General features: G+C 40.9%; 1 protein-coding gene across 9 annotated transcripts in view; it reads right to left on the bottom strand.

Moving 5' to 3' along the window:
* Positions 1-1,228: 1,228 nt before the first annotated feature.
* Positions 1,229-26,615, bottom strand: part of PPP2R2C (protein phosphatase 2 regulatory subunit Bgamma) — a 200,191-nt gene continuing 174,804 nt past the window's right edge. For all 9 annotated transcript variants that reach the window (XM_087737217.1, XM_087737220.1, XM_087737218.1 and 6 more), the window contains 3 exons: positions 18,830-18,999; positions 14,021-14,112; positions 1,229-4,034 (listed from right to left, as the gene is read on the bottom strand). In XM_087737217.1, coding sequence (XP_087593343.1) covers positions 3,743-4,034; positions 14,021-14,112; positions 18,830-18,999 — 554 coding nt within the window. In that variant the 3' untranslated portion in view covers positions 1,229-3,742. The remainder of the gene's footprint in view (positions 4,035-14,020; positions 14,113-18,829; positions 19,000-26,615) is intronic.

Here is a 26,615-nt window from a genome sequence, read left to right as displayed (position 1 = left end):
CCCCCCCAGACAATAAAGGGTTAAATTGCCATATGTGGCTACTAAGTATGCGTGTGAAAATTTCAAAAGCATGAGAGTTAGCCATCTGGCTCCTGCTCCTGCTGGGTATTTAGGGATGAAAAGGGAAACTGGAAAGGTAAATAGTGTATTGCTTGATGTGTTGATTTTCAGCTGAGATTTTGCTCTTCAGTGCCTAGTCATATTTGTCCATCTAAATGAGTGGGATTGACTGTGTCTTCCCAAAAAGGGGGGAAAAAATTAGCTGTAAGCTCTGGGAGAGCTGTGCAAAGCAACACACTGCCTAATCTAACAGCTGAGGCAAATTTATTCTGGTCTGCATGCAGAAGGAGGACTTAGCCTCTCGGTGTCTCACCCGTGTGTGCTGATGCCCAGGCGGTCTCTCACACCCCGGGGGCTGTGCAGAACAGGCAGGCAGGGTTAGCTGCCTTAGACTGAGCTTCCAAAGAAGAGCCCAAGGTCTGGGGCAAGCATGATGATGACTGGGGAGAGCCAGGCATCAGTTTGGACTGGGAAGTGAACACTGTCCTAGCTTTACGTGTGTATGCCAAGCCAGCTTTTTTTTTTCCCTTTTTTCTTCTTTTTTTTTTTTTTTTTATTTTCCCCTGGGGTAGAGGTAGAAAGAGAGCGGTGGGGGTGAAGAGGGATGCTGCTCTGCTGGGTAACCCTCTGGTTTGTCACCTGGGCCAACGTCTGTCTCATTTGGGAGGCCGGGGCTGGACACATCCCAGACATACCCTCACGGTCCGCTGCGCTGGAAGGCCTCCAGCCTGGCCAGCGATGACACTAATGCCATTTTTTTACCCTGTGGTTGTGTGTGTCCCTTCACATTGTGCACGTCTCTTATTCCATCTGTAGGAGACTCAGACTCAAATCTCCTAAAGTCTGTCTTGGGCTATGAGCAGAGGAAAAAGCTGGTCTAAGGTGTGAGCCAAAAGCGTATCTCCAGCTCTGCTGTAACGGTCTGCGCACACTCTCATCACCCGAAAGCCCCAAGTCAGGCCCACTCACAGCACTGTGTCTCCTTCTCTACCTTCCACAAGACTTGATGTTCACGTAGTCGCTTGTCCTGTGAGTCCTGATCCCTGTGACTCCTCCTCCTTTGTAAAAGGAGCTAACCAACTCTTTCACGTCTAGCTTAAAAATAAGCTGTGCCTTGAAGTCATCTATTTGTGCCTTTTTGGTTGTAGTTTTATTGAAAAAGCTGGTATTAACATATTTATATTTTTATTCAACAACAGTTAGCTAATTTGTGCAACACAAAGAATGCAGCCATGAACAACAGCTTTCAAAACAATCAGCTTTACCAACTTTACCATCACTTACTCTACACCACTGAAAGCTCAAACTAAAAAGAGAAAGAAAGTTGGAAACGTTCACAATGACGATGTTAACTTTCCATACATTCAAGAAACCAGGAAACCAATCTGTAGTAGTGATGTCAAAGACAGGAATGGAATACTGGTCTGTCTTTGAAAGGTTTCTATTTATTTCCTCTATAATCACTTCATGGTATTTTGGTTGGGTATTTCATTAGTTTTATAAAGCTCCAAAGATATATTTCTTTATTTAATTTTAACATGTTCTTTTTGGTACCCAAAGCTGTAACAGAGTAAGGTACTTCAAATTAAAAACAAAAAATTGTTGTATTAAGATCTGCTTTATAATAAGTTATCTATAGAATCTTACTTGAGGATGTTAAAAGCTAAATATATGTTTTACAGTACTTCTAGCTGTAGATGCCAATATGAGCTGATAGCATTTTTTTTTGAGCTGCAAAGGTTAATGGAGGAGGCCAAAAGTCAAAGAAATTGTATGACACCCTTGAAGCAGTAGTTTGGCATTAACAAGCTTTCTATACAATTTACCACATTCTTAAACCTTTTTACAAGGAAAAAAAAAAAAGCAATTTTGTGAAATTTCATTAGAATAAATATGTACATATACTGTCCATGCCTGCTACAGCATAACAGTGTTTTATAAACAAAAATTCCTCATTCCCTTTAAAATTAACTTACACGTTTCATACCGTATGTGTTTAGCGTGGCTGGAAACTGATGCACATGCGTTTGTGCTTCTACACACAAAATATACAGCATTGAGCTAGAAAACTTCATAGAGATTTCATGTGTTGTGTTAAGATGTCATACAAAAGCTGTAGACTTTGTTTTTTTAGTTCTTGTAAGCAGATTTTCACCCAGTCTTTCCCCCAAACCAAAATATAAAAGCATGCAGATCCCTTCGTCAGTACCTTCTCCACTTACCAAGAAATCAGTGCATAATGGCTTAAAGACTTTTATTTTTTCTGAGGAGTTTTAATATGGGCAGATTAACAGGTCATCTAAGTTGTGCTCATGGTTTGAGGAGAAATCCTTTGGGATATTAATTTTCCTGCCAGAGCTATTAGGGATGCAGGAGAACTTTATTTTCCTGGATTAAGAGGACTCCCTGCCCGCTGCACCATTCCCGTGTAATTCCTGCATGTGGTACACCAATTGCGTGTACTTTCATTTTCCATTTACATCACTATTCATTTGGAAACAGAGACAGATCTAAAGGTATTTATGTGGAAGAAGCTTTTGTTTGGTTTGGAGGTTTTGATTTTTAATATTTCTCCAGGAATAATTTTGTTGCTCATTTTCAACCATTAAACTTCACTGAGCAGTGCCACATCTCCCAGTACCATTCTTTTACAGTTACAGATAGCGTGGCATTGCCTGTATTCCCCAAAGGCCAGGATTAAAATAACCACAGCGCAGTAAACAAACGAGGGACTTTCTGAAGTGTCTAGCAGTGCTGTAACTTCGTTCCCACTGAAGTCGCTCATTGCCTTCAAGGACAGCACTTCTAGCCCAGGCTGCCAGAACTCCAACCCCCAAGCGGTAGGACGGGTTTGTCTGTTAACTGCCAGGCTGTGTCTGACCAGCCAGTCCCTCTGGAGTGGCAATACCAAGTTTTTTAATAGTCCTCCATGTGATGAAGATACTAGTTATTGTTTTAAACAGAGCAGAGAGATCTATGGCGAATGAACTTCTTAAAATAAGCTGGCTTGAGTAACCGTACCAGTCTGTCACTTACTCACTCGGGAAGCTGAAGCACTTAGTAATGTGAACAAAGAAATAAATAGGAGGGTGTTGTAAAGAAGGGAATGGGACAGGTGAGACAGGGCAGCTTTTCACCAGCAGGGATTCTGCTTCCAGTTATAATTGTCATGAGGCCCCTCCAACGTGCCACGTGCTCTAAAGGGATGTGGCTATCCATTCAAAGAGGCTTGGCTTAGTTGAAAGACAGGAAAATGTTACTGAAAAAACAATAATCAAGAGATTGAGGCAAAAAGCTCTAACAATGTGGTAAATGCTGTGGACTGCAAAAGCAGGCAGTGCACCAGAACAGCGTGGTCCTGTGAACCACTGAGACCCTCGAAAGGACTGACGGGAGCTGAGGAGTCTCAGCCCTCCTCAGGAACGCTCCCAAAGTGAATAAATACCCCTGTTTGTTTAAAGGAACCAATACAGACCACAGTACTGGATTTGCAGTCGTGCCTTTTACTCATACAGTTGCAGTGATGGAAAATAGTTGGCTTGCCACCAATAATGATACAGGCTGAGGGATGAAAGGATGCAACCTACAAATCCCACCACAGAAGCCACAATTTTTGTGAAGGTCACATCCTTCTACACCTCTCAAGAGGCTGGTTTGTAAATATAGAGAGATATTGATAAATCTAGTGCATTTCTGAGTTCACTTTATCCTGAAATATGTACAGATTGTTTGTCGCTGCTATAGCAATGATGTTCTCAGTTGGGTGCCACGCTGTGTGCAAGATCTTCTTAGTAAAGTCCAAACTGTCAACACTGATGTCATCTTTCCTCCGTTTGCCTCCGACGCAGACTCTCCGGGGCTTAAGAATAGCTCGTGGTTTACTGCTCTCTCGGGATGCCTCCAAGGTAACATCCCGCTTGGTATTTCGGTCAAACATTCGGAAAAAGTTGTTATATGCACCTGTCATTATCACACTGGAGAGAGAGAGAGAGAGAGAGAGAGAAAAAACAAAGAGAAAATTAAACAGCAGCTTGTGGGAGGTCTGCTAACATGACTGGATCAGGACAGCTGAGCTTTAACCTTGGGATTAGACATCTTCTGGTTTCAGCTGGGAAAGAATACAAAACAGGATTTTTCCCAGTACTGCCCAGAGTGAGTAGTCTTCTTCTACCAATGTCTTCCCCTTCCCTATTAGAGTACTCAATGAAAATTTGTTACCCCAAAACTCGCATCCTGAAGCATGCACAAATGTCAGGATCCTGACATCATGAGACAGACTTCACAATACAATAAAAGCAATATGCTTTAGTAAGTTATTTTTAATTACCCTCCAGCTTTTTATGAGCATTTAAGGATCATATATTTCAGGGTTTTTTTCTTTCTCCAGAGCCTTACCTTTTCTGACAGCTGAGATTTACCATGATTCCAGAAACAGTCTTTAAAAAAAATTTCCAAGTATTTCAAACCTTTTGATACAACAGTAAGATTTAGTACATAATTATATATTTTAATGAGTATTTTTGAAGAAAGGTGTTTCGAAAGGTTCTGAAAAATCACACTGAATTTGCACAAGTAAATTCTTTCCAGAATAAACCCTTTTCCCTTGTGAAGCCATAAACCTTGCAAGTCTAGACACCATTAAAATTTGTATCTACAATGCTTCTTAAAAATAAAGACATTGAGAAAGAGGATTCTGTCATCTCTTGTATGAAGTTTGAATGAAGCTTCAAGTCAGGATATATTTCTGGGTCTGGGAGAAAGAGACAGAAAACATACCTCAATCTGTATAAAAATTACCCCATTAATCAGCTTGTAGTTTGAAATAATGGATTGCCAGTTGCTTCATTCCCCCAGTCCCTAGGGGAGGATATTTTGTCACTAACTTTAATGAATTCAGGATTTCATCCGTGGCCCTCGGGTTATTGGATTAGCATAATCATGGATTTCAGCGCCTTGTTCGAAAGCTCATCCCCTGTGAACTTCTTCCATATCTGAAGCCAGGGCCACGCTCTACTCTCCTGTCTCAGCCCCAAACAGGGTGTTTTTCTGAATTTCCATTCTGGAAGGGGAATCCCCCCTGAACAGCCAAGTCTCCACAGGAAAAGCTGTACAGTTCTAAGACTCAGGCAATCAGGAACTATCTGCCTTTCTGGTACAGCCCAACAGAGCATACTTCCCATGCTTCGCATAGAATAAACTAACCTCCTTCTCAAATGACAGGTATGTTGCTTTAACACTTTGCTGTTGTTTCCCACTTTGGAGGAATCTGTGTTGAGCAGCATACTGGCCAGGAGACCATGGCATATGCAGCTGCAGGAGAATAAGGCATAAAATACACTCTCTGTCGTACACTCACTAGCTGATTAGATTAGACGCTCCTGGATTCAGGAGCTGTCTTACGCTATATGCACAGCCTCCAGCCAGTGCTGCCTTGATCTCATTTGGGGCCATTAGGAGCTACTGTAATATAAATGAATAATATACTGAAAAACGCACAAATGGGAGCTGTGCAGCTAACTGCTTTTGCACTACAGCTACTGACTGACAGCAGCTCTGCTCGCTTCAGAGCCACTGCAGGGTAAGTAGAGCGGGTGAGCTGGATTTGTACGCTGTGAATCACTAGCAGGACTGCCAGCTCCATCCTGCTTCCACGTTTGCTGATGGCATACTGGAGTTGGATGACAGCTGATTCCACACTGAGCTTTTTGCAGCTCCTGAAGTGCTGAAGGGAACTGCTGCAAATCAGACAGGCGTAGCACAGAGACACAGCGTACGCTGCCCTCAGCACCAGCTCACGTACAGCCTTCGCCCTGCCGGGAGGCTGCTTTCCTGAGGTCTGCAGGCAGCACACCCCTGGCTGCTCTGCTGCTGAGTTCAGGGATGGGCAACAGAGGCCCTTGTCCGTACGTAGCTGCAGCCAGCCCTGGCGGGGAGCTGCCTCTCTGCTCGGGAGAGCGCAGAAGCAGTACCTGCCCTTGGGTTGTCTGCAGTGAGGGTTCCCTTACCTTCCCCACCTGCAAAGACAATCCTGCTCAGTAAGGCACAAGTTAACAATCTCATGAGGTAAAAAACCAAAAGAGTCAGTGTGACAGCTTGATAAAATGTATCCCAGAAGCTGCAGAAAGCCTATTGATCAAGATTAGTGCCCATTTCAGAAATTGAATCAACAGTAGTAAATCTAATGTTTCACTCCTTCCAAATCACCGTGTCTTGTCATTACGGCTCCTGCTGTAATGGTTATTCACAACATGAAAAAGTCGAGGTTATTTCATATCTCAGCGCTAGCATACGCAATTTGTGATGCAAACAGCCCAGCACAGTACTGTGGGTTTTTTCCCCCCAGGCAAAGTTTTGAAACGCTGGGGCACCCTGAGCCATGGGCTGGAGAGCTGTGGTTCCCAGGGGCATGAGGAGCATCCCTCCAGATGAAGGCAGGAACCGTCAGGGGAGCAGTTTTCACGCAGGCAGAGTACCAGTGCGCCAAATGCACAGAGAGGTGTTTGTCAAGAATCTTATTTTAGGAGGTTTTACTTGCAGTTAAACTGCCTTTACAGTCCATTTGCTTTTTAATTTCTTGAACTCCCGCATATTTTTAAAAGTCCGCTTTCTTCGGTTGGATTTACTGCAGTTATTTTTTTTAACATATGTAGATGACTACTTTTCATGCTGGCCCTGTTTTTCTGCAGTTTAATGGCTCAGTAAAAAATAGCATTATGTAAATGAGAAAGTGCCCATTCTTGTTCAAGGTCACAAACACAGATGGATTATAACCTTACCTGCTGCTTAAAATAACAATAAAAGAGAGCAAGAACTAGATGTAAGCCTGCAATTTATTCCCGTTCAGGAAAATACAGTGTACGATAATGGAATGCATGCGATAAGGAGAATTTTAAAAATATATATATATATATATTAGAATAAAAAATGCAGCTGAGTATAGGAAGAGTCTGTTCTGTATTTCCAGACCCTGCTCTGTACAGCAGTGTTGAGATGAGTGCTTGCACAAAACCCTTGCAAGTGAGGCTGGTTCAAGAAACCAAACGAAGCCCCTCACCCAAAACAGCCCATACTAATTCAACGGTGGGTAAGGGAGCAGCCCGGAAGAGCTTTGCCTAACCACCTAATTTTACGCAGAAAGCAGGTTTACAAGTTGTGCTACACATGGTCAGAGGTACTGTCATCTCAGCCGTGCAGGGGTATTTAGGATGCAGAACATGCTCCAGTGCACCCTGAGGAGCAGCATACTGATAGCTCAGGCTGGAGTAAAGCTGCTGATAGACTCTATCTAGCTCAAACCACCACAGCTACAGGCAGCATGATTTAAAACAAAAATAATTTTAAAAAAAGGCAAAAAAGGCAAAAAAGCAGGAAAAAACCCCAACAGCAGCGACATGGCTACCACTGCCTACATTTCAGGCATTGGCAGCCTAGCCGGTGCTCTGGAAGGAGAGGCAACACCTCATATCTGCAGGGCCCCAACACCCATATCTGCATTCACACAGCTCCACGCTAACCCTCCTGTGCTGCCCGGCGAGGGGAACACGTTTTCCTCTCTGCATGGTGCTGCTCTGCAGAGCACAGGGGGTGCTCTGTGCTCCCTCTTTTAGAGCTGCTCCAAGCAAGGTCTGAGGGTTTCTGACAATTCTTCAGAGGTGCATGTTTTGAGCGACAACACGAAATGCTACTAATTCATGCAGCCTGCACTGACACTGGCGCATTCTTGCTTGTTAATGACACAGTCTGAGGCACCTCACTGCCAAACTTCAGTCCTCACGTGGGGTCACTATGGCCCAAAGACTTTTTTTTTTTTCTTTACAAGAAGGACAAATGTATTCTTACAGAAGGTAAAAGGGGAAGGGGAAACCCTCAGTACAGTCCAATCCTACTGTATTGACTTCTTACTCCCTCCCTAGTTGCCATTCTGTTCTCTTTTTCTTCCCCCATAATCTTGACTCTGGTCTTTACCACACTTTCCAGTTAGGTTTTCCTTTCCCTCCCCCTCTTCTTCCTCCCCATCTCTTTTTCCATTTCCCTCTACCCTGCTCTACAGTTTTTAAAAAACACTGTATCTGCTTCTCTCTCCTGCCAGTGAAGTGTCCTCCCCAGCTTCACCCTCTGTTCCCTGCTCTCTCTTGTCTCTTTTGCTTCACTTTGTCATTTCCCTTTCTCTGTTCCTTATTTTTTCCTCTCATCTCTTCATTTTACTTTTGGAGGTCTCGCTGCTCACCCTTTCTTTGCCATCTCCCACTACCTCCAGTCTTGCTTACTCTCACAGCCAACTTGCTCAGCCCTTGAGAAAGCCCTTCTCCTTTGGGCTGAACGTGACAACCAGTAGTTGCACCACTGATGTTTAATTTAGGGCCAGAGTTTGAGGGTCTACAGCACCACTCTTAACGACTACTGATGGCTTCAGCATCTTTAAGCATCTTAATACCTTAAAACATCTGGCTCTCAATATTTCGGTTTTGGTAATGACTCTTTATTAAATGAAATGCTTCAGTACATGGCTTCCCTCTCTAAAATTCTGCTTCTGTTCTGAAGTCAACAAATTCCCTACTTCACCAACCTCAAGGGCATCTGAATAGGACTTCATCATTTGTACTAAACTTCAACGAGATCTTCCACAATATTTTTTAGGCATTGAGATTTCATCAAACATGTCAGTCACTAAGAATTGGCATATGTCTGTCTTTCTCGTATCTGTTCTTCCCATATTTCGTTCCGATTTCTTTAGTGCTAGTCGAGCTCTTAAATGTCATCCATGTTGCGGCCATCCTTGCATGCAACAGTTTTTATCAAAATTGCTCCGTTCAGCTGCCTTCCTGGATGTCTGGGCTTGCCCTGAAACCCTGGGAACATCAGCTGGAATTAAGGCTTGCTTAAAAACCAAACCGTACTTGCTTCACATTGTTTTGTGTTGGGTTTGTTGTTGTTTTTTTTTAAAGACTCTTTCATAATAATTTTTGGGCTAACTCTGGCCCAGATTAGTCTTTCTAGATGCATAGAAATATTTCTTCACCTGCAGTTTTCTATTGTCTGGAGAAATCCAGCTCATGGCGTAGTTTCCCCCCTCTGCTGTTGCTCAAGAGCCTATGGAAGCCATGGGATGGTATGACAGGACTAAGGCTGGGCAGGCTTCAAGAACCAGTGTATGCCGGGCTTAAGGATGATAGAAAAACTAAACCAGCCCTGTTAACCTGCCCCTCACTGAAAATGTAGCAGCAGAACTTCATTCCCTGCGGCAAGAGAGGCAGGACATTGACTCCAAGCAAGTGTGAGGGAAGGAGACTCAGAGCAGCTTCCACCAGAGCCTGCCTCCAGACTTGTAAATCTCTGCAAAGGAGTCCCTCAAGGCACCCAGCATGAAAAGGGACCATTTCTTTGACCTGAAACTGTCTCCCCGATTATATTTTGAGCCCCTAAATTTGCAAGATTTCACTAGTGTGTGTGCCAGTGCAGAACAGCACATCTGCAGTCTCCTGGGACTGACAAGCAAGACCCACCAGATCTGGTTTCGTGACAAGCTGTCCTTATGAGAAGAAAGGATTGGCTCCAGGAAAACTCTTCACAAACATTTTTCATGGGAATGAAAAATGAGATTTATTATGACAAAGGGAAAGGAGGAAGCACTGTTGCAAACAGTGGGGGCCTGTTGGCATACTGGGAAATTTTCCTTTATTCTGCACTGCGTGAAGCAACTGACTCCCCATCACAAAGAAGGAACTTCTTTAAACCTCCTGGGGAGTATGGCGATGGGAAAGTACGAGACACCGGATTCAGGGTTGTGGCACTCTGGTGCAGCTGTCTGGGATAAGACTGGGAATAAGAACAGGGGATCCTCAAGTCCTTCCAAGCTAATATTTGACATGCCGAGCCTTGAAAACAAAATGATGTCTTCGAGCTCTCCAGCATGGAGCGTGCTGCCAGACAGGAAGAGACTGTTAACGTCTCATCCACTGGGACCTGCCAATTCCGCCTGATTAGAGTGAAGGCTGACGGACATTCAGTGGGATGAATGACAGTTCGGTAGGAAAGGACTGATTGAACAGTTGTATGTGACTGCACTCATCTGCTTACAGCATATCACTTATCATGATGGTATTCAGAAGTCTCCCTGGAAGGGTTCCCATACACCCATTCATTTAAAATCTTAAAAAAAAAAGAACAGTAATTAAGGTATTCACTTACTACCATGTAGAATTACTACACTATTTTTTTTTCTTTCACTGGCTTCTCCTGTAGCTCACAAACAGCTCCATAAGTGCTAATCTTTGAGGTAAAACCGAAATAACAAAATGGGTATGGTTGACAGTGAGAAGAAAACAGTGTCTTGCGGGTCATTATTAAAAGACCTGACTTTGGAAGTAAATGGAAGAATTAAATTAAATCGGTGTATAAATAGAGCTCACATATTCTACATAGTCATGTAATGATGTATATACAATAAAGATGGCATGATTTTAGTGTAATATACTCAACGACAGATAATATGTGCTCATCTCGTTGAGTTAGTGTAAGACCCCTGCTTGACTCCCTCCCCTGACCACTGTTGCTGCCAAAGTACATAGTGATTAATGTGCCCTTCAGCAAATGAGATCGGCTCTGTCTGATCGCATTAGTTCCTGTTCATTGGAGTACTGAGCATCAATCACGTTCTAATCAGAGCTCACATACATTGATTTTTTTTGTAAACAGCCTCAGCATCAGGTTCTATCATAGCCTACATTAACTCCTTAGTAATGACAAAAATTAATAAGGAGTATTTTTACCTAAATAATAAATATGCTTTCATTTTTAACTGAACAATACTGTCACTTTAAATTGTCATGGTAGCTTTGAAGTCTGCAAAAGATAAAAGTAACATGTTTAGAACTGCAGTTATTACTGTTATGTATACGTATTAATAATATAAATACTGTATTGCAGCATCTCTGAAGAGTACCATTGTTAGTAGGCATTGTTTACCTTCAGCAGTAGTCCTTTTTAAAAAAATAGATACCAAAAGGATCAAATTTAGTGACCTTACTATTCAAATGAACTGTTCTTTAAGAGTTACTGGTACCCAAATATAATTTAAATTGTGATCCACCGAAAAAAAAAATCCTTGTAGTGTGTAGCAAAACAATACAATACTTGTCATACACAGAAGCAAGAAGCTCAGAAGAGTGAATGTTCATCAAAAAATGAACATAGGTGCTGATACATTTGACTCTTAAAAAGAAACCATGAGATTAAAGAGAATCCTTATCTTTTGTGAAATGTTGCCAGCTACTCTACTCAACAGTTTCTTACAATCAAGAGCAGTGTATTGTGTTTAGTGACGGATTTGGTAATTGTGCACGACTAACAACGCCCCGGTGTCTGGGCAGCACGATAAATGAAGCCCCCACAATCTAATGTTCTCACTTAATAATTACTCACTGCATTGATCTATCTGATCTGTCAAGTAGGAATGAAAATATTACATTCACTTTAAATCCTGATATTGAATAATATTTCTATTATTATCAGGCAACTATCCAGAGAGTGGTCTTACCGCACTAATGAGGATGGCAGCGTTTCATTCAACTACAGGAGAAAGACTCTGGGCCTGGGAACATGTGGCTGTGCATCCTGTACAATGCACTGGCAATTCCCATCAAGGATAAGCAAAACGGTTTGAAAGGACTTGAAAAGCCCTGAGTCTTTGTCAAAGTTTCACGATAGCTGAACAATTTGATTGCACTGTTCTTCTGTGCCAGATTTAGGCAGGGACCAGCATCATCCATATTTCCAAGAAAGGCTTTTATTTTGGTATTTCCAGTAGAACCAAACTCAAGCAGCACCCAGTCTACTGAGACAACCCTCTGCTAAAACATCCATTCATGCATGGGTTTGGGAGGTTCAGAGAAAAGCTCCAAAACCTGGATCTTCCCCTAAAACTTCTGTGGGTCATTCCCACTTTCTGACTATATCAAAGCCATTTCCACAACAGCTCGTGCCCAAGTTGCAGTCACAGCTATCTGGGAAGGATTTTGCCCAGTGTGGTCCACCTACATCATTTTAAATGGCCAGTAGTTTCTATCACAGGGGATACAATGCTGAGTTAATCCTTGCCAGCAAACACATTACCCTGGACAACAGAGATAATGGAAGTATATAGTTTCATTTGCATAATAAACGATACAGGTAAGGTAAAAGTTTTATTTCTTAGTAAAGACAGAATCTTTAGGCAGGCACAGGAACTGAGCAAAGGAAAGTACTCCAAAGAGAAGATGCCCCTTGCACAGTGTACAGCATTACACTTTATCTCCATTTGTGGAACACAGGACTGGAAGAGACCTTCTTCTGCACTTTCAAGATCAGACACTTGTCATTTTAACCAATGTCTCAAATAACTGCTTTCACAGATTCCCTGAGCACCATCGTCAAAACAGTTGGGCTTCTTACATCTCCACTGCTCAGGACAGGAAGACTGCTCCACACTGTCACTGTCTGAACAGGAATGAACTACCTCTGATTTCCAGGCTGTAATTACCTGTTGTCATTCAATACTGATTTGCTATTGTGTCATTATCAGTCACATTTATCTTAGCTAGATCCTCTTCCTCCCTATGTGTACCTCCTTGATATACTTACTAGAAGCAAGTATAATCTTGGCTTTTCTTTTGCTAAGCTGATCAAAACCAAACTCCTGCCCTCTCCTCATTTTAGAGCAGCTGTCCGTTTGCCTGATTAGCTCATCCACCTTGGAGATGAGGGACAAGAAACGTGTAACTGCAGTCCAAAGGTCTTTGAATAAGACCCTAACATAATGTCACCACTACTCCTTTCTCTGCTGGATATCCCAGTCTTGCCCATTGAAGGATCATATTTGCTTTTTTCACAGCTGCCTCACACTCTGTTTCATAGTCCTTGCCCAGTCCTGGGGGGGCAGGTCTGCTTCAAATACAATGAGATGGACTGTTTTTCTCTTTCCCAAATGAGAGGCTAAGTTTGCTGAAGGCACAGTTCCAGGCTCTCAGCGAGTGCCAAACTTTTGCCTCTTGGCTTCTAGCTCTGCTAAGCCAGAAGTCACTGTGCGCCATTCAAAACTGGCTCCTGTGCTCTCTTTCACATGCATTTTGTAGACTGCTAATCCCTTCTGCAGTCACCTAGCGTATGAATGTCCCTGTAGAGTTGTTTCAACTGATAAGATGAAGGTTTGTGTTTTCTTTTAACTAAAATCCTCACCTCGCATTACACTCTTGGATTTCATCCATTTTTATTATCCCAGTCCTCTCGGCTGCTCAGTTCTTCCTGTACAATATTCCTACTCCCCAAAGTACTGCCACCATTTGCTAACATGATGGCATTAGCACATTTCATCCTCGCTTGCACTCTCCAACTTGTGCCACTATTTCTTATGAAAATATTCAACAAGATATTATGTCCAAGATAAAAACCAGGACCACTCCTTCAGCACATAGGGAAAGGGACTGCTCTGATGGGGGCAGGTATCAGAAGAAACTGTCATTTATGTCAGTGGGAAGCTGGCAGCAGTTTGTGGAGAATCAGTGGGTGCCTGTGATTGCCTTTCCTCGCTCCCTGTTTCCAGTAAATGAACTGGATTTCTGAAGCAGCTCATGTGTAAATACAGACTCACACGAGCTTCCTTAGTGTGTTGGTGGGGCTGTGCAAGTTGGCAGCATTCTTTTTAACTTTTGCAGCCTACTTATGATTTTGGTGAAACCGGACAGAATTTGAAGTTTTTTTTCCCCCTAAGGCATGAGCCAAGATTAACAAGGTATACGTCATGTCTAATGAGGTCAGAGACACAACTGCACGAATATCCAAATACCTTTTATCAACCTGAACACTGATATGTGAAGATGTAAATGTAAATTGATGTGGACAATAACCATGTGTAACACTTCACTTCGATTGTTCCCCATCATATGGGAGCTAAATGAAGACAGTGATGGACATAAGGATGGATTACCTGTCTGATCCATTCCATGCACATTCAAACTTGTCAAAGATGCAGTCATTTTCATAGAGAGAACACAACTTGCTCCTAAGGTAATCATGGACCTGTGTCAAAGAAAATAACTGTTGTTATTCTTGAAATAAAACAAAATATAAAACTCCACAACCAGCCTCCCCACTCTCTGCTTTATCTCCCACGTTCACTTTCCAAATATGCTGCACAGATTGGTAGCTTTGCAGAAGATACTGTGTTTAAACTCTAAAGAACCTATCTGTACTTTTCCACAGCCCAATTAACCAGGTGCTCCAGAATTATTGTTGCAGGAAGGCATGAAGCATACCTCCCTCAGCAGGCTGCAGACCACCCCTCTTCAACATGTTTGTTTCCTGCTTGGGTGATTTTCTCAGTGCTAGTCTAATTCCCAAAGACATTTCACCAGCTGATACCCTAGACGTGCTAATTAATGTTCAAGAACTCTAATTTAAATAGTAACAAAAATGTCATATTCCAAGATAAGTGGACTCTCACTTGCGGCAGAAAGAACTTGGCTCTATTAAAAGAACCTGTAGTGTATGGTATTACATATATTTGGGTAAAGTATTTCAGAAGCCAAATACAGTACAAGGTTGCAGTTGCACACACTGCAAATTAGAACACTAATTCAGCCCAAGGATATCTCCCATTTAGCTGAGACTTAAAAACAACATCGTAAATTCTCACTTACATACTTGAAAAGTGAGACTAACCAGCAGAAGACCTCTCCTCTGGGCCACACTTCTCTGCTGAACAAGGGTTATCATAAAGAGACAGATCTCATGCAAACTGATTCAGTCGTTTGCTGAATTTGATTAGTTTTCCTTCTGGATGATTGGTTTCATTCCGCAAGGAAATAATAAGCTAGAAAATCCCTGCCTAGACAAATTTACTAATGCACTTTCACTCCTGATGTTTTCTTCTAGCTGTTGTAGAAACTGTAAAACAAAGACGTGTAGATGGCCTCTCGAGCACACATACCAATCCAACAGCCGAGGGGCATAATTTAGCTCTGGCTACAGAGGTACTGATTCTTGCAAGTCCAGGGAGACTGGTCCTGCTCATGGATGCTCAGCATCCTCCTCTGGCCTGAGGGCATAAACGTTTCTTCTAGTAAGATAACGTCTATCAAGACCAGACAAGGGACAATGACCTTTCACTTACATTTTCTTTAAACTAACCCATTTTCAATAGCCAAATTGTACAGTAGCCTAAGAATATTTGTAACGTGAGGTTATTAAGGATTATAAATTTTAGTCATGGATTAATTTTCATTAACAGATGAGTGAACACTGAGCTGTATATCAACAGATAATATCTTATACAGCAAATAATAGGCAAACGGTAGATGCAGATAAAACATTTCACAATTAAATGCATTTACACTCATGGTGAGTAAAAGGTCAGAACACTTAAGTACTGATGCAGTTTCTCGCACCCTCTGTAATTAACTCCTTTCATTTTCTCTTTACTTAAAGCTTTTTTGTGTTAGCAGTGTAATTTGTTACAGAACTGGAGTTCTTTCCTTTATCATCTTTGTGAGCTCCCAACACTTGGAAGAAAGAGAAAGGTTGAGTAAGGCATGAGAAAGAAGTAGATTACATTTGCCTCATTGACTGTGATTTCTAGGTCTTCCTCTTGTTACCATTTCCAGCAGCCATCTGTCATGACCACTGCCACGTATACACCCTTGGAGAGGTGTGACCAACTCCACAGCTTGGAGCTGTGCCTTTCTATCAGCTCTGTCAAAAAGCATTTTGACGTTCCTCTCTCAGATTTCTTACTGATCTCTTCAAGGTCTCAGCTCCTTTTTCGTGACTGACTTTGCCTGCAAACTTGCACTACTGCCCTGAACAACCAGCTTGCTCTTCATGTGGACCCTTTACCACATTTGACCACATTCAGATCCCCAGAATGACTATGAAAAACTAACTGGAAGAAACACTTAATTTTTACCTTGTTCACATGTTCATCTGCCACTATCAATTGAGGGTAAAATCAGATTTGCCTTGTCTGTTACATATTGTACTTACCACATGTGATTAGTACTTGAATCCCGACCAAATTCATTCCTAACTAATTACAAAAGGCATTCTCCTTTTCTTCAATGCTCTGTTTTAGGTCAGACCTTCATGGAATTATCTAGGAATTCTGTGCTCCAGACTAACACAGCAACATGACTACATGGGGAGCTATTTCACTGGGACTGAACAGTCACAATCAGGAATTGCACTGGTAAGTGATACACTAGTTCAAATCCCCGTGCAACAGACGTTGCCAAAAGTCGGTCAAGCTATTATTAGCTATGAATGTGTTCACCTCTGGTTGCTGCTGGTACGGTTCTGCTTGGGTAATTCACCTGGGCAGCATCAAAAGAGTATCCCGTTAGGCACGGCTGCCTTGCAACCTTCAAGCACTGGCCGTTCCACTGTGTAGCTCTTTTAGTGCTGTCCAGTGCACCATAACTCTGCCCTTTTTTCTTTTATGTGAAGCATAAACAGGAGACTACCACGTTGAATCTCTGTCAGCAGGTAAAGTGTGTCAGCGAGGCTGCTCTATGCAGTAGCATTCTTTTAGCCACAGCATTGATAAGGAAAAAAACTTGCATGAAGAATTTGATTTTTTTTGTGATACTAAAATTGTAACCTGATAATGAAGCAGAACAGCCATAGGCTTTGCTCTTTTTTACAACCCTGTGGGGAAATCTCCTGTTGTGACCCTCTTCATGAGTCTTTCAGCTAGGCAATATCTAAGTGGCTACCATGCAGTGGATGAAATGAGAAATTCAATCTTTTAATTAATATCTTTTAATCTTTTAATGATATACATGTCATCATAATTATGTGGATACATAACTAAAAATGTTAGGTTTATTTGTTGCCTTTGTGATCCACCACAAAAAACTTTTTGAGAGATTTCCAAGTTTATATGTGAGAGAGAGAGATACTTCTAAGACAAATTACTTAAGAGAGTAATTCAAACCATTTTTTCTTAAGAACAGAATTCTCTGCTCTCTGCAGTTGAAAAACATGAAAGGTTGCCCAAAGCAGCTGGACTGTGTGAATCCTATGCAGTCCTGTGCTATTGGCTTCCTAAGGCCCCTGAGTTCCAGGTTTTCCTTTAGTCCGCTGCAATGCTCAGCAATGCATCTGTATACTCTTTACAAGGCACTGGATAAGTATTTGAAAACGAAATGCAATCCATAGGTTAAAGTAAGGCAGCAAGAACACTGTTATATTTGCAGGGGTTTTGTTGTTGTATTTTTTTTTTCTAATAAGCTTCTGATTGCAATAATCAGTACTGAAAAAATTACATTATACTCATTTTCCACATCTTAGCATGGAGAAATATAACTTTTTAATTGGCCCCACTGTTGGGTGTCAGACTGATTTAAAGGCAGCCAGCTTGTTTCACAGCTACCGACATGAGGAAATAAAAGCAGATGTCAAAGTCAAGACAAACAGGTTGGCTTGACCAATGATTCCTCTCCAGGGACAAGGTTGCCTACTCCATTAGCATAAGTATACAATAATATATTACTTAAGTTCCTAAAATCTAAAATATGCTTCTGTTATATAAAACACAGTCTCACCCTTACCCTCCCACTTCATTTTCACAGCACATCAACATTTCTAACACATTTAGCATTACAAGTACTGCCATTTTCAGAGCAAAATCAATTCTGTGGTTTTAAAGGTATACAGGCTCAGACTTTCCAATGCTAACGCGACACACTGAAGAGTATCTACCAACATGTAACGGGTGCGTTGGAAAACACTGGGGCCCACTTTGCCTACTAAACACTACCTAATAAACACCTCCGATGTTATCAATGTCAACTGTTGGTTGTTTTGACAAGTCTTGCTACCAAACTCTCATTACATGTTATTTTAAAACCAATCTCAATGATAGTTACTGTGAACTCCCGTACCCCATCTGCCATCACACAGACGCAGAAAACGAGGGGTTGTTCCAGCAGTGTCGTAGGACTGTCTCTACGTAAGCAGTATGAGCCAGATGAATGACATTTTTCCTACTTTGCATACTCTTCTGTGGTAGCTTAACAGCTTTTTCTCATTGCATTTCATAACAAGCAGCTTCTGTGTCACAGATGTATTTTCCTTCTTCAGGGCAGAGTCAAAAAATGTAAGCTCAGCCCTCTATTGCCAAACAGAACAGATGTCAGAGTACAAACTCAGCGCTGGCTGGAGCCACTGGCATTTTGTCTGGATAATATCGCAGTGAATTGAGGCAACCAGATGTGTCTGTCTGGCATTCGCGAACTGCTGTGTCAGTGGTGATGTTAGGGTTTAACACTAATCACTTCTAGAACTAGGCACAAGGGAGAAATGCACAGATGAAGTTTTAAAAAAAAAGTTTTGAAATGACAAAGGTGTAAACTCTCAGCAGTCCCAGCAGGAGCAGAATGCTAAGCAACTCACAAAATCCTTTCCTCAGTTTCTTTTAAATGTTAATAGTGAAATACATCATTTGAAAACAGATGCCAAAGTGAAGAGATTATTTCCCTTCTTAGAAGCATGGTTTCTTTCAAGAGCCCAATCCACAGCAAGTGTTACCCTGACTCCCCACGCATTACACTTCCTTACTGATGCTGCAATTGCCCTTTTGCAACTACAAGGACGCCACAATAAGGTTTTTAACCACCTTGATTAGCAGCTCTCTTAGCTAGCCGCTTCTCAGACCAAGCAATGAGAACTTGAGGAAAACATACATTTTTTGAACAGAGATGCTCTTATATTGTTGCATCAAGACGCAGGAGATACCTACCTGGTACGTTTCTACGGGCTTTGTTTCCATGTTCAGATCCCAAACCTTGACGGTGAGGTAATCTCTTGTTAGCATGTATCTACCACTGTGACTGAATTTGACATCTGACACTGAAGAGATAATTTCTGAAAAAAATGATCTGTTACTGGGGTCTTCTGGTTCTTCATAAACTGTTCAAAGAAAAAGAAGGAAGAGAGAAATTAGATTTCTATAAAAAAATGCTCTGTTGTACAATCTACTGTGCATTTCTTGTGAAACAATGTAGTTCAATGTACCAATGAACATGATATAGAATTAATTATACACCCAGCACTTACTTTATTCTTTTATCTCTATATAAACATATAAAGTGTAAGCTTTAAATATCACAATAATTAATCTTATAGCGATGGGCCCAAAGCATCGCTTTGGGAAATTACATAAATACACCAGTTAGTTGACTACAGCTACCTATAGCAAGGCAGTTCATCTATGGTCATCCTTTCTGGGGTCCCCATGTCCTGGTTCCTGACATAACCACAATTCAGGTGTCCCTGTCATATGAAAAGTGTACCTGTGGTCTCACAACAGTCTTGGCATCCATGGGAAAGGTGGTTACTCAAAGCCTGCCCTGGTTGCCAGAACCAGCTGGCCAGTCTGCAAGCTACTCACTTGGTACACGCTGGTTAGCTGATTTGTGACCTGCACGATCCAACAAAGCAGGGGATCATGAAATATTGCTTACAGTACCTACACACAGGGAAATTTAGCTCTCGTAGCTAGGACGTTGGTCATCCCTGTTCAAGTGTATACAATAACGATACTGGATGACTCACATTGAATTGCAGGAACTTGAAACAACTGGTATTAGCGGGCTTTACTTCACCTGTTACAAGTCCACTACTCACCAAGGTCTCTTCATCCTTCCCCAGAAAGCCTGCACTAACTCTAGCCCTGCCTACCAGGTGCTGAGAGCAACTCTTCTGCAGGTGTCTGTGGCCCTGTGATCCAAATGACCTCATATGGTGAACTTTAGCAGAAAGTCAGGCTTTCGGGGTCTTTCCCTTCTCAGCAAAATCAGTAGGGTTTTGGCACCTATGTCTAGAATATTCTTGGAAAATTGGCAATTTGGTGAGTGTCATTTTCAAGTTTCAAAAGCAGGTGACGAAAAATCATGTGATGAGACGAAAATATGCTGGAAGTAAAACAACTTTTTACTGTCAGTCAAAACAGAGTTTTATGTAGTCCACTGGAACATTTCTCTCTCCACTAATTTATCTATGACTATGATTCAGACTGTTGAAAGCAACAAGGTTACAGTTTCCATCAGGTGAAATAATGTTCTGCTGAAAGTTAAGGGTGAGTATGTGGGTGAAGTATGTGGGGTAATTCAAAAAATTATGGGCAATTTTCTTTGGGGGTGGGCAGTGGAATGCAGCCAGGCGTGCACATGAGAATAAGGTCTATATTTGAACATGTACCACATATCTAAATGGTAATGAACTACTTCAAAAAGGGGGAAAAAACTTTTCTTTTCAGACAGACTGTAAACGAACAACTTTAAATAGCTCTTTAAAAATGTGCCTAGACATTCTGCAAGGCAGGTATTTTGTAATTATCCTGTCAGATTTTCAATAGAAGTCTGATGAGCACAAAGCAATTATCATTTCTCATACCTTTTCCCTTTAATCTGTCCAAACTATGTACTTGGCTGGCAGGAATTTCATCCTCCTAATTATGATGTGAAGTTGCTATTAAAACCAGGAAAGAAAAAGAAAAAACCCACACTAACTGAACTATACCTTCATTTATAGCTGAGACATATTTTCTTGGCTCTATGTGTCTCGTCCAACTCCCAATGATTAGAAGAGGAGTAATATTTGTACCTGGATACTCTCTATTTTGTTAATTAATGAGATTAAACCATTTCATCCCTTATCTGCACTGTTTATTGCTTTTCTATCCTTACCACAGTAAGTATTAGAAAGACTTAGATTAATTAACTGCAGAAACTAATGCAGGCATGAAAGCCTCATATCACTACAGAAAGAAAGATAGTGGTAGAAATTTCAGTAGCAGCAATTCTTTGCAGATAGTTCCCACAGTCAGCATAACCAAGCCAGGAAAATTGTTACAGGAAATTAAGCAGCAGCTCCCAGTGTTACAAGAGAAAGCTCAGCAACTAGCAGCATACGCCTGAGCAACCAGAAAAAGGCTTTGGCCTCAGGAAATGAAGGTGAGAAATAATGTCCTTCGGTCTCAGCTATTTCTGGTTTAGCATCAACATAAGGTTATGCATACACTGCAGAAAAGCACAGTCTTCATTCAGGCTGGCTAATACAAGTTGAGTAATTGGAAACAGGACAGCAGTGACAGCCATGTGACTTGGACTTCAGTTCAGGCAAGCAATTCAAATTCAACCCTGGCCTCTTCAAGCTGATAGGAGAAAACATGGTGCTAGCTCACCATTTGCAAAATCAGGTTTGCCAGCCTGCACTGGAAACACATTTTCTGTTCATTACAGTTTCGACTTATCTTTTGGAGGCTGCTCTTATGCCAGGGGGCAATCAGCACCCAAAACACGAGACTTCACATTTAGCTTACTTTTCTATATCTAAATAAATCTTGTTAGACCAGGACTTGGAATCAGAACTTTACTGAGATTTGATTACAAATTCTAGTATACTCTGATTAATTTCTTGATTAACTTCTTAATAACTAACTTTTTCAATGAAAAAGGGTATTTATTTAACTTTCATTAATATTGTTCTTGATAACCTTCACAGTGCTAATTATATGAAAGACACAAAGATACCTGTCTAGTTGCAAAGTAATGAACACAGGAATCAGAAATAGTGTGGTAGGCTGAGCTTTCTCGTGACACTGCTCAGGCTTAAATATGACCTTGATGACAGGACTGTGGAATAGGGAAATATCATGGGGTTACAGAGGGAAGCTCAGCTTATCTCTGAGTACAGCCAGTGTTAAAGAGGAGCCTCCAAGGAAGATGCCATTCCCGCCCCTTACTCCACTGGCAGATACATAAGTAAGCTGGGAAGTCTGCTTAGGGAAATAAAAATGTTGAATCCCTTTCTGCATGGCTTCCTGCTCAGAAGTTAAAAACCAGGGTAGCTTTTCACAGAAGTCCAGACTTTGGAGAGAAGGATGGGTTGGGTGAAGGATACTTGCCAGAGCACTGTTTTTCTAAATCCTGAAGAAAACCTGCAGCATAAAAATATGCTGCTTCTTTCTCAAAAGGAACTGCCATCTGCTGAAAAACAAACTCTCATCTCTTGTAAAAAAAATTCTTAGTGTTCCTTGAATTTCTCTGATCTAACGTAGACATGGAGACTCTCCTCAGAATCAGTGGATAGAAAAGGCATCTCTAAGGTGTGCATTTATCATGCAGAAATATTTGCAGATGCCTGAAGTGAAAAAAAAAAAAAAAAAGCCAGGAACAGCTAGAGTGGGTGGGAAGGTCCATCTCACTCAGCTTCCCTTCCAGACGCTGGCCAAAAGAAAGCAGATGCCTCGAGCAGTACCTACGAAGAGCGTGGTGCAGAGGCACTGCCCACTGACACCCTCGTGGCTCTCATCAAGCCAGTGAGTTGCACTCTGGGCATCGTAGGTGCTGCCACTGCAAATTCCCATTTATTTTAATATGGGCTGGATTCCACAAACTTGAAAGCTATACGTTTTGGACAACACACGTCTAATAAAGAAAAAAAAAAACCAAACGAAACACAAATTAATCTTCAAGTTCAATTCTAAACAGGAACTAATGGCTGACAAAAATTAGGGCTATGTATGTGAACGTAACCTTTCTTACACATCTTGTTTCTTAGTTTTACATTAATTGCCAAAAACGTCTGATAATGTGTAGAGACTGGAACGTCTCACTCCACTCAACACACACCATACCAACTGGAAGGGCCACGAGGTGGGAGTGCATGCTTTGAAATCCCACTATAATGGGCTGGAGAGAGACCTGGTAGTCACCGATACTGCCTTCCTCTTCAGCTTTGCCAGCTACCTTTCGCTGCTGTATGATATTCCAGTTTCCCAAATATGTAATTGTGAAAAAGAGATATCAAACAGCTAGGAACACAGGAAAGTGATAAATCGAACAGCAGTACTGTGTGCACTCCGCTGAAAAGTAATGAATAAACTGTAACTAAAATATATTTTAGGAGTGAACCAACCATTATCCCAACAATAGTCAAAAATAACTCAGCTTCAGAAAACATAAACCCCCATGTTCTCATAAAAGGTTTTTCTCCGTGTTTGTCCCATTTCCAAAGATGCACATTTTTGATGGAGTCGTTGGTATTCACCAGGCTCCAGCACCACTGAAAATTAATATTTTGTTTGCTGGGCAGAGCTTTAATCATTGCAGGGTGTAAATTCTGGCATATGTGAACTTTAAACAATAATAATAATGCTAAAAATGGCTCATATGGTGGGTGCAGTGTCAGAATCCAATATAGCATACAAAATCCTGTATTCCTCCCAAAATCAGCGCAACAAGGAGTATGCGTGATTCTCCGCATTATATTATATTATAGGACCTTGGGTAACACCTCAGCTGAATTTTCAGCATTCCTTCCACTTCTCCTTTTCCTCTTACCTTCACTCTTTTGCCTGGATGAAATAAAAACACAAGCACTCGCAGCACTGCTGCAAGGCAAATGGTTCCAAAATACAAATATGAATAATGTTTTTAAAAACAGAAAGAAGAATGATCAATTTAAAGGGAAAGCAATAACAGTATCTGAGATAATATGGGGCAGGGGTTAGAAAAGCTATCTATCTAATATAATGAAAGTTTATCTGGAGCTACTTTTTATTTCTGACCTGAATTTATAAGTGTATAATGCATTGACGGGATAAAAGAAATGTCAACTGTATTCAGTTAAACAAATCTTTCATTGCTTTTAAAAGAGAGAAACATAGAGTATAAGCTTTGCCAAAATTTTGTTATCGTGGCCTGAACACTTGATGATAACTGCAAGGGTTTACTGTGAAATATCAGTAAACAAAACAAAAAGAAAAAGAGAACTAGCAAGGGAGAAGACCCTTGATGATAACGCTGTGTACTCCTTAAGGCATAAAGATATGAGCCTTGAAAATTTCTGTTACTGCTGACCAAAAGCAGAACTACAGATAAAACCAACATTTTGCTATTACAAAGCCAAATATATTTAAAAAGAAAAGCAAAGATGAATCATGCTTACATGTATTGCAGAACATGTGATTATCTGGGGGGGCAGGAACAAAAACAGAACCAGGGAAAACTTGAAGATTAAAACTTACCGGCTCTACAGATTTGGTAAGAAATTCCATCATTCCTAGGGTAAAATTATAAGAAGCCTTAAAAAGCTGTTCCCTATAGCAGAAAAACAAAGCTTTTTCTGAAGCTATTTTTTTTCTACTTATGAACAAATAAAAACTTATCAAAGCTTTTTTCTAGAGGATACTGTTAATAGTTCACATCCTGTCCTGAAAACTTCTGGTTTTACAGCATTTAAGTGCTGTTACTTAAGATTTAAGTCCTCAGAAATCCTGCACCATGAAACATCTCTCTCTCTCTCTCCCATCCATTAGACAGCTAATGGATGCAGAAAATTGTGCAGATCCTGTTCAAGGGTCAGAACTACAACTGGGTGCAGACAGTTTTGGCAACACTGGAAAAAGAGGCAGTGGGGTTAATGAGGAGGGAGAGGACCATAGAGGCCAAAGCCAGCAAAGATGCTGGAACAAGACAGGAAGAATAATTTTCTTTTTTATTATTCAAGCATGCAAACAGTCTGCAGCTAGGCTGAACTAAGGACTTACTACAGAGAACCTCTGGGTTACACACGTACACACACAACAGGTGTATTTCAACTGGACCTGGATATACTGGTGGTGGATCAGGTAGTCTCTCCGTGGGCTTTAAGTTTCATAAACACAGAAAACAGATGCAGTCCCAGGCCAAACTATTTATCATCTAAATTAAGGCTCTCTTTCATTTCAGATCCCAAATGAAAATGGCTGCAATACCTGATTAAAATGTACTGGAAAACAGTATTTTGAAATGTTTGGAATTTCACCCATCTTGACAGACTCACCACAGCAACTTGCAAAAGGAACAAAAACCAATATGCTCTCCTGATAGCTGATAAATAAACACTTTCAAACACTTTTTTTTTCTGGAATACACAGTCATACTAATTAAATGTTTCTCCAAAACATGATCCTAAGCTAAAAATCTTACAAATTATTTAACTATACTCGAATATGTTTAAATGGCAAATTAGCACCATTCGCCAGGACAGCTGTGATTTGCTCCACAATATATATTTCATAAAGTTTAGTATGAAGACCGAGGTTTAAAGAGGCTTGATCTTCCAGATCAAGCCAGATCTTCCAGATATGACACCTAAGCTAAATTTCACTGAATTTATATAAAAATACTAATCACATGCATTTTTTTAAGTGCATGACACTTGTTACTATCCTTCAACACAGAAAGCATTCTTTTTTTTTGCACCATTTAATTCAAGATGTGCTCACATCTTGAGTTATGCGCAGTTCTGTCTTATCTCTAATGTGGTAGAGGTCAGAAGAAGACACAAAAAGGGCAATAACAATGACCAGAAGTATCAAATTACTTCCATGCAGGGAATGACTAAATAGACTGGGACGACTCAGCCTAGGAAAGACTGAGGGGTTTGTAATTAGGAGTGGCATGGAAAGGATGAATAGGGAATGACAGTTCACTTTGTACACTGTCTCTTCCAATCAACAAGTAGGGGTCACCAAGTGAAACTAGGAAAGGGTAAGTGCAGAGCAGATGGTTCTTCATACTATGCCTAATTAAGCTACTAAAGACTTTACTGAAAGATATTGTGAATGGTAAAAATCATACACAGGTTCAAAAGTAACTGCACAAATTCAAGGGAAAAAACCCCCAAACATCCATTTGAGTATTGTTAAATGCAATAAGTTCACTCTCACTAAAGTCCCTGAACCCCAAGTTTCCAGCTGCAAATTGCAGAGGCTAAAGATTATACACTTGCTCTCTTCTTACAATTTCTGCTAATGTTGCTATTGCCCGCTATCAGAGCCAGAATACTGGGCTGCCAGCACCTCTGGTCTGCCCAGGTATCGTCATTATTACGCACTATTTAAAATCTACTTTAGGATTTCATACAAAAGAGTTCCTGAGTTCATCTGAAGTGAATCAAGACCAATTGCAAAGCTCCCTTTGAAATTCATGGTCTCTTTATGCTTTTTAGCTTCATTATTTATGATAATAGTTTGATTTACCATTATTATTTACTCTACCTTTTGCTATGTCTGAATGTTTTATTGTTTTGTATTAAGCCAATCCACTCATACATTCACCTCCTTCAGAAATTCTCTTTCAAGATCAGGACATTTTGCTAATGTGTCAATCTTGCCTTCATGTTCTACACTGATTAATATGGTTATACATGTGTGGGAATTTTTGAGTCCACCTTCATAAGCAATCTAAAATACAATTGTAAGACATGAAGCATAAACGACTAACCACAATTATTTAACATTTTATATTGCCATAGCCTGTAGTTGCTTATCCTGCTTTTAACTGAAAAAGTAGTATCTTTTTATATTTCAATTTTCTATTTGTTTTTATATAATTCAGAGGGCACCTCTTCATTCCCTGGTCACTTACATATCATTTTCCTTCTTTGAGTAAAAGCAAGTTTCCAAAGCTCCCTCCACACCACAAGACTGAAATTCCACCCACCGTAAAGCATTCCTTTATCCAATGACCCAATAT

This window comes from Nipponia nippon, unplaced genomic scaffold (genome assembly GCF_047370975.1).
Source record: "Nipponia nippon isolate SJK-2023a ecotype South Korea unplaced genomic scaffold, ASM4737097v1 scaffold_6, whole genome shotgun sequence".
Lineage (NCBI taxonomy): Eukaryota > Metazoa > Chordata > Aves > Pelecaniformes > Threskiornithidae > Nipponia > Nipponia nippon.
Note: the sequence above shows the minus strand (reverse complement) of the source record. Positions and strands in the feature narration are given on the sequence as shown.